Here is a 15241-nt window from a genome sequence, read left to right on the forward strand (position 1 = left end):
TATTATGCAGTGCTACCTGTACAGTAATATGCACATTCACTGGATTGGCTGCCTATATCGAGGGCTACAAAGTTGCTTCAAGGTCGGCCTCAGCTTATCTGAAGGCTGTGAAACCGTATGTTCTATCCGGGATGTTGCATTCCTCCAATGCCAACAATCTTGCCATGCTCTCTGCTCATAGAACTGGGCTCTCTGGCATGACAGTCAGAGAATATCCTCAACTGTAGTGATGGGACATACTATGATATGGTCTTCCCTACGGTAAGCCCACTCATGTGCTTCACACGCTCTGAACGTCCCTCATATAATTCCCAACTTACTTAGGCCTATATCATCCATGGTGTCTAATATTATGCTTCACCCATCAGTAGCATCCATTGAGATCACGTCTCTGTGGGTCTGTTGTGGCTCATCCGGTTGGCATGCCTATGTTGGCCTCATAGCAAGTCATCCCAATTCTGAAGCCATGTGTAGTGAAGAAGAGGAGAGTGGGCTCACACGACTTGGAACCAAGGCCTTCTGTTATTTGAACCCAAACCCAAAGTACTACCATATGTCATGACTCAAGGGGGCTTGGCTGTCCTCCCTGCTGGTTCCTTGGTCTGTCCTCTGTGTTTCAGGTGCAAGATTGGCAGGTGCGCTGACTGCTGATTGCCACACTATCATACACTGACCTTTGTGAGACCTTTGGCATCATGAGGATCCGTATAAGTGGCACAAGTGTGAATCTTTTATGAAAATAATTGACATGAAAATGAAAAGAAACTGGCTCCCTCAATGATGCTGCACATCATGAAGGTGGTCCTCTTGCCCATTATTTTTTTTACAGTTGTTCAATGAAATGAATTAATAGGATTTTCTTTTACTTTCTGAGCAGTCTAGAGAGTTTAGTTGGAGGCAACAGGCCAACTTTTTGCAACTAGCCAATTGCTAGCCGACATGTGCGCACAAGATTTACAGTGTGTCACCCCAAATTCCAGATGCTCTTCCTATGAGACGAAACATTTAATGTAATGACAGTTATGTGCCTATCAAAATATTACCAATAGGCGTACAAAATAACACAATAGCTTAATAAACCTGAAAATACCAAATGTTCATATTTTGCTACAATGTTGACCATCTTGGATTCTGGAAACAGATTGTTTTGTTTTCAGAGGGGGTCCTAGAAATATAAAACACAAATTATCAAAGGGGCCAGCTCAGATTTGGGATGAGACACATCAGCTGGCCATATAGAGAGGTAAGCTTACGCAATCGTTTTATAGATGTCATGTTGATTTTTTATCAATTTTAAATGATTTTTGAAAAAGTTCATGTAATGACTGACTGAACGGTCCTGTATACATCAAGAATATTAAAAATACAAGAAAAAAACACTGACTTTAGAGACCTCAAAACACCAAACATGTCATTTTTGCTATATGTTATGTCAGCCATCTTGGATTTTGGTTCTAAAAATGAAGGGGGGAAATAGAATCAGGTAGTTTTGTATTCAGGGGGTCCAAGAGATGCTAAAAAACACCAATTCCAAAAATGTATATGACATGTTTCCTTCCATTACATTCAATTGTGTTAGAATCTGACTGCATATCCGCCATCTTGGATTTTGGGCGTTTCCACTTCGGAAAAAAAATGGAAACAGGTGGATTTGAAGACTATGGGGTTTGTAGTTGATAAAAAACACAATTTGGAAAAATCTATATGAAATGTTCCTAAACCTCTTTTTTCTGACATATCCACCTGCACTAAATCCCCTGTGTAGGTGACAGCCAGAGGCTGATGACATCTTACTGTGACACGTGTTACAGTTTCATCTCTGACTGCATGATGAAAGCACCCCCTAATATAAAAGCTCAGAGGTGTACAAAAGCATTCACATAACCTTCCTCTTTGACAGACAACGACAGCAGGCAACCAGTCATCTTTGTCACCTTTGCAGTCCTGCAGTTTCAGAAAAGAACAACCTCATTCTTTTTCCAGTTTGCCCTCTCTCTCGTCTCTGCAGCAGCCTGACGTCACGCTGCTCTGTCCTCTGGCGGCCTCCACTCACTCGACTCACAGATTGAGATAAAAGGCTGGTGTGGTAGGTAGTGGTACATGCTCAGAACAGACCCATCTGGGGGGGGAGGGGTGCTAAATGCTCCACCACTGTGTGTGTGTGTGTGTGTGTGTGTGTGTGTGTGTGTGTGTGTGTGTGTGTGTGTGTGTGTGTGTGTGTGTGTGTGTGTGTGTGTGTGTGTGTGTGTGTGTGTGTGTGTGTGTGTGGGACCCCCTCAAGAGAATGTTGGATATAACACCAGCCACAGCCAATGAAGAAATGCATCACCATAACACAAATGCTATCAGCTTTTTGGTTGATTAATTAATGATATAAAGTTGCTTAATTCAAATTGAAATGGCACTGCCGTGGTCATCACCACAGGTGCACAGCCCCCCATACCTTACTGTATTCTTAAGGTCGAAGCACAGAGCACACACGAGGACCTTGAACATGATGTCCAAGCCTATTTATAGCAATGCAATTACCACACCCCTCGTCCTCATCTGTTGAGCACAGCTGGGTGAATATTGTGTGAATAATGTGACGCAATAAAATAGGGTTGAAGTGCTCAGACTACTGTAGCCGCTAAAAGGGGGGAAAAAACCTCACATGTGCCTAGAGTGAGTATGGTTCACACACCCATAGAAATCATTCTACATTGTTGGTTGCTGCCCCCCCCCCCAACCTGAACCCATGTATAAGTAATGTCAGAAATGATGGTATTGATTGTGTGCCAGGGAGATATGGACTGGTTTCTCTCATGGCAATTGTTGCTGATACTGATAAGAAACATTCTGAGGGAAGCTGTGCGTGTGTGTGCGTGCGTGTGCGTGCATGAGAACAGTGGATGATATTTCCACACAGGAATACTGCCATTACAAACTGTCCCCATGCATTTATATAGTACAAATGTAATGTTGCACAAACCCACTTGAGACATACTGTACAGATGGAATGATTTTTGTCTGTGTGAAAAATGTAGACACCTTTGTTTTGAGAGGAAGTAGTTGGCAGACCAGTGCAGGAAGGGAGGCTTCTCACGGCTAAAGAATGCATGTGTATTAGTCTGTCTGTCTGTCTGTCCATGCGTCTGTCCGTCTCTCCGTCCGTCCATCTATCTAGAGAGAGAGAGAGAGAGAGAGAGAGAGAGAGTTATTATGTGTACTGCTGGTAAAGCCGTTAGACCAGGCAGGCTTCAGAATATGAGCAAGTGCTTTTACAAGAGCAGGCTGTAATGATGGCTGCCTGGCTAAACTTGGCTTTGGTCCTCCACAGACTGAACATTTGCCCTGCTAAAGAGGCCCATCTATGAAGATGCTTATTTATTTATTTATTTATTTGTTATGTGTTCATTTATTTATTTATTTTTTGGAGGTGATCTTAGTCATCAGACATGTACAGGTATTGGAAATTTGAAAGTAAAAAAAAACAGCAATAATTGAACATGCTTGAAGCTATTTACATTTGTGTGTGGGATATTCATTGCTCTAATGGACTTGTGCAACTTAGCGCAGTCATGCACAGGCACGCGCGCACACACACACACACACACACACACACACACACACACACACACACACACACACACACACACACACACACACACACACACACACACACACACACACACACACACACACACACACACACACACACACACACACAGAAGAGCCAGCCCAGCAGCTGTTCTTCATTCTGGCCACAATAGCAGCCCACTACATACAACCTCCAGCTGGCTCCAGCCACCACCTCTCTCCTCTTCCTGCCTGTGGGGATCCCTCCCTGTCTGGGTAGCACTGGGCGATATTCCAGTAAGCAGGCTTAGTGTCTGACCTGGGTATGCCAACTCTGAGCAAGTGGTAAGTAAGCCTGCTACTATGGACCTACTACATTTCGACCAAAGGGTGAAATTCAAGTCCTTTCTATTAAATGATTTAATTCAACCCACCTTGCTCGTTAGTTACTAAGCCACAGCAGCCATCGTGCTTTCCTTCCCCACCTGGGAGGATCCCTGCCTGGGCAGCACAGGGCAGCACGGGCCCCTGGAGCCAGACCTGCCCCAAAGGGTTTATTAAATTGGACCTCTTTGGTTTAGGGCTGCATGTTTAATGTGCCGCTGTCTTGCGCAGACCTGGGCAGTGCTGGTCCCTGGAAACAGACCTGTCACTGGAGCTCCCAAATGGACTGTTAAATTAGACCTGTTTGGTTTAGGGCTTTTTGGGGCTCTACTCTAAATGTGCTGCTGTCTGGTCTTGTTTTTACCAGACTGGCACTCGGGGGCAGGAGAGCTAATGGGGGACGCTGTATTGATTTATCTCAGAGGATTTAAGAACAGAGGTCTAGAGTTATTGCAGTAGCCCGCTCACTGCTAACAGGCACAGAGAAATCCTTTTTTACTCACTCTGTCCCATCCCATCTCTCTCCTTAATGCTTACACGCACACGTACGCACGCACGCATGCACGCACACGCACACGCACGCACGCACACACCTGCTTCATGGTTGGCTCAAGTCATCGCTGTAGACAGAAATGCATTAACCTGCCGATCTGCCGCCATTTCTTCTTTGAAATAGAATGTCACACCAATCACTTAATCCCAAAGGGCTGTGGGCAAGTGAAGGAGGGAGTTTAAGATGCGCGTGCGCACACACACACACACACACACACACACACACACACACACACACACACACACACACACACACACACACACACACACACACACACACACACACACACACACACACACACACACACACACACACACACACACACACACACACAGGCGGCAGGCCTGAGCTCAAGATGTGTGTTGTGTTGTGGGCAGTTTGGATGGATGGTGGAGGCGTGTGGGTAGTGGGTACAGTAAGGCATCTAATGCGCTCTGTCTCTGACTGATGCAGCACTTGGCTCTCCATGAAAGGGAGCCTCCATTTGTTCTGCTTGTCTCCACAGGCTCGTGCAGCTACAGCATACAAAAACCTACCTCAGCTCAGCCCCGTCCCAGGAAACCACCGCTCTTCTCCACCTTCGTCTCCTCGCGTGCGTCTTTGGCATGGAGAAATGCTATAGTATTTACAAAGAAGAAATCAGCACAGTGAGGTAAATTTTAGTCTATCCCCTCGCGATTTAGCCTGATATGAATGGTTTTGCCCATGGTCGACGCAGGGGAGGAAGGCAACTCATGATGAGGACACGATGTGGAAGTGCGCTTTGAGATGCAGCAGCAAAGCAGTAGTAGGCCTATCACTCGGGCGCCTTTAACCCCTTAAGACACGGCACTATAAATTAGCTGTTACCAGAATGGCAATGACCAAGTCGTAATATATTACTAAAGGCCCCGTGCACTGTCATAGTAGTGTAGTACTATAGTAGTTAACTTTCAATTTCTATTACAGCGTGCCACAGGAGGTACGGCGTGCATTAAGGGGCTGGAGACATGATCATGTTGGGTTTTCTCGGAAAATATGATGAATGGAAAGGATGGATAGCGCTGCTTTGGCGTTTTTACCAATCACCACAAAAAATAGTCTATATATTTTTAAAACCGATGTTTTAAAACCGCGCACGCGCGTCTGTGTGTGTGTGTGTGTGTGTGTGTGTGTGTGTGTGTGTGCCTGGAGGTGTGAGGAGAACTGAGTGTTGTTGTTGTTGTTGTTGTGTGCCTGTTCCCCTGTGGCAGCTAGCTGTCACACCTCTGCTGTGCATGGCTGCACCCGTCAGAACCTCTGACCCACTTCCAGGCTGTGAGGAGGAACAGGGGACCATGAGGGCCACATATCGGGACCATGAGGGCCACATATCGGGACCATGAGGGCCACATGAGGGGCCACTGCTGCTCAGGTGAGGCCTGTTGCCACCTCAGGGGCTCTGGAGTCAAGATGCCATCCACTCCCACCTGAGACTCCTACATCCCCCAAGCTTTCAGCTGCGCACTTTGCAAATATCCCACGGTCATCCATATAACATGAGTTTGCAGCAGATGAGACACCTTGTGTGTGTGTGTGTGTGTGTGTGTGTGTGTGTGTGTGTGTGTGTGTGTGTGTGTGTGTGTGTGTGTGTGTGTGTGTGTGTGTGTGTGTGTGTGTGTGTGTGTGTGTGTGTGTGTGTGTGTGTGTGTGTGTGTGTGTGTGTGTGTGTGTGTGTGTGTGTGTGTGTGTGTGTGTGTGTGTGTGTGGCTTAGTGAAGTCAATCTCACATTTACTCAAACTTGATGTTTGTGCCTAACTGTTGAAACCCTCTTTTCATGCATGGTGACATTGAGTTGGGTTTTTGGAAGTATCCACCCCCCTCCCTGTCGGCACCCCTGCACACGGCCATACTATGAGTGATATTGGCCCTGCTGTTGGACGCTCTACACAGACCATTGATCGCTGGTATTTAAACCGACAGCACGTTTACTGCTGGTATGTATCTGTGACAGTCCACCTGCCTGTATCTGCACACTGTGCTCTGAGATGGATCTTTTGTAAAATTGACAGCATTGAAAAAGTAAATGTTTTGTAGTACAGCGTTTTGTGCACAAGTCTAAGCTATGGGTGCAAATGTTCACCACAATCTCTTAAAAAGTAGCCCTACCCAAAAATGTATTGAAAAATGTAACATGTGTATTTTGAGTCCTCTCACACTCTCTTACCAAAAGAGACAAATTAGTTTGAGAGCAGAGTAATTAAGGTATGTTTTCTATGCCTGAGAAATAATGGAAATGTGCAGAGGATACCATTGACACATGGACACTTTTCTAGGATCTTTAAATATAATTCGTGAGCTGAGAATTATAAGGTTCTATCTCCATTTTTGGTCAAATTGAGTTTTTTACATTATCTGACCCATTACATGTTTATTAATGCCTGTGTGGTGTTATTTTTGTAAAAAAGTATTATTTCACATTGTTATTAACAAAACAAAAAGGTTCTATCTCACAAAACGGCTGGGATGTGAAAACTTTGATGCTCAATATCTCAGAACTACCCTAAACGGAGATAGAACCTTATAATTCTAAGCTCACGAATTGTAATATAAATGTATAATTGTAAAAATGTAATAATAGGCTACTAACAGCAATACTAATGATGATAATGTAGGCCTGAATACTTGAGTGTTTAGTTGCTTTAGCTACTTGAGTGTAGCGTGTTTGTGAATGACTCCTATCCTGTAATGTGTGCCTCAGAGTATCAGAGTCTGCTAGAAGTAGCTTTTTCCAAAAAAAAATGTCTGGACTTGTGTATCTATTCAAATTAATTAAGATTATACCACCCTGGAGGTCCCATGATCAGCATGCTTCCTTCATCATGATGAGTGTACCTGCCCAGCTTCAGCATGATTGGGGTGTGCCTGAACATGTGTGCACAGCATTGCTGCAACTAGGCTACACATTGTGTCCCCCCTTTGGCCTTGACTCTGTGTGATGGCCGTGTATGTGGTGTGTATGGGTGTGTGTGTGTGGTAAAAGTTATGAGTGTGTTTTCCCTCTTGACCTTGCCAAGTGAAAGGAGTGTCTGTCTGTCTGTGTGTCTGCCCCCCCTCTCTGTCTCGGTCTCGGTCTCTGTCTCTCTGTCTGTCTGTCTGTCTGTCTGTCTCTCTCTCTCTCTCTCTCTCTCTCTCTCTCTCTCTCTCTCTCTCTCTCTCTCTCTCTCTCTCTCTCTCTCTCTCTCTCTCAGCCACAATCAAATTGAGTGTCTGATGTTTTGTGACAGGGAACCAATCACCTGTGTAGGTGAAAAGCAGGGCTGACATCTCACTCTGACACGTGTTACAATTTGATTTCTGACTGTATGATGAAAAAACCCCTTCAAAGCTCAAACATGCAAACAGGCATTCACATGACCTTCCTCTTGGGAATAACTGCAGACAGCAAGCAGGGCCGGATTAAGATGGCCCGGGGCCCCTAGGTGGTTGTGACCGTCTCCGGAGGGCAAATTTGCGACAAATTTACAATCATAATTACGAGCAAGAATAAATGATATTATGTCTACTAACTGTACTCAACACAACAGCAGAATTTTTAAATGTTGCATAGGCCTACATAAATGTATCACTTTTGGCCAATCAGGGGCCCCTTGGCAGGTGGGGGCCCCTAGGCTGCAATCATATCCTGTGCATTAACCCGGTCCTGGGAACGAGGCACCTTCGTCAGCTCATCAGCTCTGCAGTCATGCAGTTCAGAAAAGAACAACCTATTTTTCTCTTCAACCCTATTCTCTACTCGTTTGTTCTTTCTCTTGTCTCTGCAGTGGTCTGATGCCACGCTGCTCTGTCCTCCGGTATCCTTCACTCACTCTGCCCACGGATTGAAATGAAAGATTTGTGTGGAAGGTACATGCGTAGCCTCTCTGTCTCTGTTTCTCTCTCTGTTTCTCTCTCTGTCTCTCTCTCTCTCTCTCTCTCTCTCTCTTTCTCTCTTTCTCTCTCTCTCTCTCTCTCTCTCTTTCTCTCTTTCTCTCTCTCTCCATTCGTCTTACCTCTGGATCAGGGAACTGCTGTCCTGCAGCCAAACATTTGCTGACACATCTCTCTGCCCACTCTTCTCTAAACTGCCCTCATCCCTCCTGTCCTGGCCCATGCTGTGCCACCTTTGCCACTTAGACCTATCTACTGTGGCATGTTGCATGAAAGCAGTGCATTAAATCACTGGTACTCAGTGGCGTAGTCTACTTTTTTTTATGGTGGGTATATGTATAGGCCTACTTGAACATTTATTGAAGTGGGTACGCTGTATATATTTGTGCTGTTCAAAACAATGGATCAATCAATTTGAAGTGGGTATACTGAAATCCCTGAAATTTAGAAGTGGGTATACTCCGTATACCTGCGTTCTACATAGACTACACCACTGCTGGTACTGGTGGTAGGGCTGGGCAATATGGAGAATTTTTCTTTGGATATATTTTGTCTATATCTTGAAATACGACATATATCTCGACATTTTCAATTCCCTCCAAAAGAGGCAAAAGACCACACACTGGGATTTATATATATGCTTTGAGACAAACCTGTATGGGCTGCGGCTGTGCAGTCAGAAATTTGACAAATAGAAGTAACGGCACAGTGGAATCGGAGCGTTCTCTTCTGGTATTTCTATCATTGCTATGGTAACCGAGCCACAGACGGAAGGCAGAAGCACGCTCTGATGCAAGAGCAGCGCGGAGGAAGAGAATTTGCTTCTGGCAATCACAAAAGTTTATCACTTATCTGGATAAATTCAATATGCCAAAATCTACTTCGATATGTTTCTCCTTCTCGATATATCTTAAATCTTGATATATTGCCCACCCCTAACTGGTGGTACAAAAAGCACCCAGGACATTTGGGTAACAAGACAAGAGAAAACAAGAGAAATTTGGAGTGTGTGTGTGTGTGTGTGTGTGTGTGTGTGTGTGTGTGTGTGTGTGTGTGTGTGTGTGTGTGTGTGTGTGTGTGTGTGTGTGTGTGTGTGTGTGTGTGTGTGTGTGTGTGTGTGTGTGTGTGTGTGTGTGTGTGTTTATGAAAGAGCACATTTGTTTTTTTCTGTATATTATGAGTTAGCTTAAAAACACACACACACACACACACAAAATAGTGTAGCACTATGTAGTCTGAATCAGTGTTACACATTTCTGCCTGCAGACAGATAACCTCTGACTAAATGTGATTTTATACCCCCTTAATAGTCATCATTACAATATGTGCTTATAAGGGCCTCACTAATCATCCAACCCTACCCTACTGAAAAGCCCCACCACCAGTCAGTGGGGTTACTGGCATTAAAATACTCATTACTTATAAATATAAATTACTTATTAAAGCCAGTGACCTTCATCAAGTTCAACATGCTCACTGACTTAAATTGCACCACCTTCACACACTTTTTACTCAGTGTTATTTGTTGTAGAGTGCACTGTTCAGCAAAACTGTAGCCTATGCAATAGAAAAAGGCGGAGATATACAGTTTGTTCATTTGTCTGACTTACAAACTGCGCTTACAAAAATGCATTATTCACTAAAGGATTTCAGCCAGTGAAGATTAATCCTTGCAAAGTGGTTCTTGCAAAAAGTTTTGCAAGAGTGAGCGCGGCTACTCTGTCATCTTCCGGAACCATGAATAACAATAAGTCATTAACCCACTCTCCTCTGCTATCATTTGTTTATTATTTATTGGGAGGACTAAAAGTAAAGGTCATCTACACTGCATTGCAATCATCGTCCAAAATACTCCACTGTTTTTTTATTGATGTTCTGTCTAGGAGGTGCAAATTAATCTCTCGCTCTCTCTCTCTCTCTCTCTCTCTCTCTCTCTCTCTCTCTCTCTCTCTCTCTCTCTCTCTCTCTCACTCTCTCTCTCTCTCTCTCGCACACACACACACACACACACACACACACACACACACACACACACACACACACACACACACACACACGCTCTCTATCCAAAAAGCTCATAGCGCATGCGTCAGGAGGCAGTTTCTCCCCGGCTGCATTTGCTGGATTCTGGCTGCTTCTGCCCGCTCTCTGCCAGTGCGTCCCTGGGCTGCTCAGAAATGGAACTCAGAGCACCTTGGCAACATCACACCCTGCGCGATCGGCGTTGCAGTCCAGAAGCGACATGACAGCGCACAACCGGGAAAAGATCAGCCGCCCACTTCGGGTCTCTGCACTCTCTGGCCCGGGCAAAGGCATCCTCCGCTATGCCGTGTTGTTGGCGGTCTGCGGTCTCTGCTACAGCAACTCTCTGCGAGGGGAGTTCGTGCACGACGACGTATGGGCCATCACCAACAACCCAGACGTCAGACCTGGCTCCAGCTTGAGGAGCATCTTCAGCAATGACTTTTGGGGCAAAAGGATGTCGGATAACACCAGTCACAAGTCCTACAGACCCCTGTGCATTCTCACCTTTAAGTAAGTTCTGTTGCTCTCCAACGTCCTCTTTCAGTCGCAACAGGGGAGCACTGAAAGGTGTTGTATGTCAAGTTTCAGTTGGTTGACCTGCTGTCATTGTAGACCTACTGTTTTATTAATGAGGACTTCAAACTGGGCACTGAAAGCGTCATGTTGCAGTGGGAGTTGGTCAATTGTGATGCACTCATGAGTTGCCAATAGAGCTATTGCTGTTAGTGGTTTGGATGGAGGCGAAATTATTGCTCAATTAGGCCTATAATTCAAGGTTACAATGTATGTCTATATGATCAGCTGTGTCTGCTTCAGAAATGGTTTACAAAACCCTTTTGCAGAAACCGGTTTGATTGAGTGAAAAACTGGGAAAGCCATTATTGGGTTTCCATTTGACTCTACACGCTTGAAATCTCTTCGATTCTATTTGATTCTATTCTATTTGAATCTCTCCGATTCGTCCGCACGCTCTTGAAGCAGACTGACTTGAGCTGTCCAGGAGTTGTATCCAGGAGTGCCGTTCTCTCTCTCTCTCTCTCTCTCTCTCTCTCTCTCTCTCTCTCTCTCTCTCTCTCTCTCTCTCTCTCTCTCTCTCTCTCTCTCTCCAGACTCACCGGTAGCGTAGTTGAAGGGAAAGTGGATGGTGCAGGATGTAGGGGTTTTGACTATTGGTAAAATTAACAACAACAACAACGAAAAACAACAACATTAACTCCTACTCCAGCCGTCACCTAACAGAGAATCGAATAGAATCGTCTTAGCATACACTGGTACTAGTGTCAAGAAATGTGAATTGACTGGAGGTTTACAGATGGCAATGTAAGGCTACAGGTGCATACAGTCCTCCACACTTCATTTTTAAGGTCAAAGCACATCACATAGGCCTACATTATGGCTTTGTTTTTTTCATATAGCAATGCAATTACCACACCCCTCGTCCTCATCTGTTAAGGTGAATGTGTCAATAATATGATGCTATAAAATAGACGAACTCTCCTCACATCATGCACCCATCCTGATCATAGACACAAGCATTAGACCCTAAAAAGTGAGCAGAAGCACGTAGCCTCTTACTGCAGATGGGGTCGCCGGCGACCCAATTCACTTGCTGAAAATGCTTAACTACATCATAACAACATTGCTATGACATAGAGAGCCATAGTGCTGCGCTAAGGGGTTAACCTATTTTAACCTCAAAAAATGGCTGCTAAATGTGTAAGTCCTTTTATTGGGAAAAGGTGCACTCAGCCTATAAAACCTAAATATTTCAGCCTCCGAAGCACAGAAACACATGAATTGCATTTCAAATTGTATAGCTAAATGTGTTGATTTCAATGTGTTCATTCAACTCTAACATACCAACATTTAAAAAAAGACCTAAAATCTGATGATCCTGAATGCTGCTTCCATGCAGCTCTGGGTGCCTAAATCGATGTTGCGTATACACAGCATCCAACATAAATGGGTTAAGGGTGTGGGCACTTTATAGGCTACTACTACTCTGGCATCTGCATGGACAGGAGCCACTTTTGACATTCTAGAATTGCATTAAATGTGCATGTAAAATCACAAGACATGGGCCATTATAATCGTTTTTTGCGACATTGGAAATTAATGTAGAAGAAAGAGATGGGTTTAATTCTTCATTTTGACAATCAGTTAGAAGATGGAAGATTAAAAAGGCTTCGTTTATTTGATTTCTGTCTGTGGAGAGGATAACATTTCGCTTGAAAAATAAAGTTCCCTGGATTTCATTGCTTATCTTGGCTGCCAATGATGTGAAACATATTTATGAGCAGATACCGGGAAAGCCACTAGTGGTTATAGATGCCCACTGTGCCCAGATACATTTCCTTAACATCAACATTAACTACTTTCCATATGTCTTGGGGCATGACACACACACACAAACACACGCACACACACACGCGCACACACACGCGCACACACACACACACACACACACACACACACACACACACACACACACACACACACACACACACACACACACACACACACACACACACACGTCATAATCTGCAACACACAATCATAAAGAAAGGCAGGCAAAGAGGGTTGGCAAAGGGAGAGACATTGATGATTAAAAACAAGCAAGTAAACAAATAATCAGTCTGGATTTCCTTTGACAATCTGCTGCTCTGACAATGCAGAAGCACACAAGTCATTATTTTTGACTGTATTACATCTTCTTTGACCAGCTCTCCATGGACACTGAGTGCATTAAAATCCGAAAGAACTTCTAGAACCCTCTTTTGTCGGTTACTGGTGAGGCTTGCTTTCTGGTGCGGCTTGCTTCCCTTTCACGCAAGTTAAAACTGCATCCTGTAGATAATGGACCATTGCCCCATGGCTCATGCATGCTGTAAGGAGCCGTGAGAGCCTGAGCAATGTATCGACTGCTTCAGAAAGAAAGACGTCTACAGCCATCCTTCATATCCAAGAGCCCAGAGCAAGAAATCAAGCAGAGGAGTAAGGCCAGGAGTGCTCCCTTTCATGGGCCATTTCACATAGGCATAGATGCACTTGTTTGTCCGAGCTTCACTGGCTCCTTTCAGCAGCCTCTGGAGGTTAATTCACTAGATCAGTCATGGGTAAGCCGGCTTCAGAATCCACAGTATCCACCATGTTTAGTCTGCATACAAGCATACTGTACCAGATCAGCTCATTTGAAATCTAATAGATGTATTTGTTTAATCTGATGGAACATTATCTATCTGGCATACTGTCCTAAAATGTGCAGATGAAACTACCTGACTTATAAATACACTAGTTAGGCGAATCATCAACATTTGTATTATTATTTTACTACTATTTATTACTTGTCATATTTTTCTCCTTTGCGTGTGATTCAATGCATGCAATCACAGACACACATACACAAATTCACAGACATGCACATTTTCACACTTGTATACCAGTGTCCCAAAGGCAACTTTTGAGTCATAAAGCCAAATACTTTGTGACAGTTCTGGAACATGACTCATGGTTTTGTCCGGGGTCAGCATCAGGCCTTACCTATATGCTTCACTGACTTCACACTTATGCCACTATTTGTCATTTGAAATGGTTCAGAGGCCCAGTTTGTTCTTGGATCTCTGATTTTACATATCTGATTTCCACTCATTTTTAAAGATTGTACGTCTGTTTCTAATTTTATGTGTTGGAACACTACTATATCTTGGCCCCCCAAAGAACATTTTGTTCTTGAGAATTTACTCCTTTCAGTTTGACAGTCTGCAAGGAAGGGAATAAGCCAGTGTGCTTATGTGAGGGGTGAATATAAATAATGAGGGGGTTGAGGGATGAGATAACATTTTAGAGAGGGGAGAGGATAAGGGGTACGGCTGCCTGATTATGGAAAAAAAACAATATCACAGTTATTTCAGTCAGTATTGATATCACGATAAAAGAAACAAAAACCTTGCCAAACACAATCTTTCCTCCCTTCAGCAGTGTGAGTGGAAAGCCATAGAGAAACACACTGTGGTGCTCCGCATGAGTGTTGGTTAACAAGCCTGCTCTGCACTCGCGATGGTTCACATAGAGGGGAATGTATTGCGAGTAGCTCATCCTACCTTTTTGGCAGTATAAACAAATGACAAAATATTGTTTCAACACAATTTTATGAATCATGACTAAAACTGAAGAGTCAAAATGAGAATAGGGTTGTGAAGGTGATCTGTTAAGAGGGTGGAAATGGTTTTGGAGCAAGCCGTACAGGAAAGCATAAAGTTTGGAGTAAAGAGAGAGAGAGATACGACTAGTAGATGGACCTGTCCTGAAGTAGACATTATGCTTGGGTGAGGGTGCTCCTCTTGACTGGCAATGTTAACCTCCTCAGTACCTCTTCTACTCTATCTCCATCACACACACACACACACACACACACACACACACACACACACACACACACACACACACACACACACACACACACACACACACACACACACACACACACACACACACACACACACACACACACACACCTGCTGCTACACAGCTGACTCTACTCGTCCCTTTAGACAGGAACACATGAATCTGCCCGTCTGCACATCTCAGCTAATCCCTGGGGGACTCTGGCTGTGTGAGCGATGAACTGCTAGGGTGGAAGTTTGATGCACACACACGTAAGGGAGTTTAATGCTTTCCCTCCCTTAGCACCAGGCCACCGTTCACAGTAATCACGGCTGTGAAATATGGCCCTCAGACAGCACTGGCCTTGTGCTTAGAGCAGACCCACTGCTGCTGATTTATCACTTTTAATTCCCAGTTGGAGATGATGTATTTGATTCGATGCTCTCAAA

At 44.3% G+C, this 15241-nt stretch overlaps 1 protein-coding gene across 1 annotated transcript in view; it reads left to right on the plus strand.

Moving 5' to 3' along the window:
- Window positions 1-10555: 10555 nt before the first annotated feature.
- LOC134464436 (protein O-mannosyl-transferase TMTC1-like) overlaps window positions 10556-15241 on the plus strand; it is a 106958-nt gene continuing 102272 nt past the window's right edge. The window contains exon 1 of the mRNA XM_063217883.1: window positions 10556-10919. Within this exon, the coding sequence (XP_063073953.1) occupies window positions 10627-10919 (293 nt within the window). The 5' untranslated portion in view covers window positions 10556-10626. The remainder of the gene's footprint in view (window positions 10920-15241) is intronic.

Source organism: Engraulis encrasicolus, chromosome 15 (assembly GCF_034702125.1).
Source record: "Engraulis encrasicolus isolate BLACKSEA-1 chromosome 15, IST_EnEncr_1.0, whole genome shotgun sequence".
NCBI classification, from domain to species: Eukaryota; Metazoa; Chordata; class Actinopteri; order Clupeiformes; family Engraulidae; genus Engraulis; species Engraulis encrasicolus.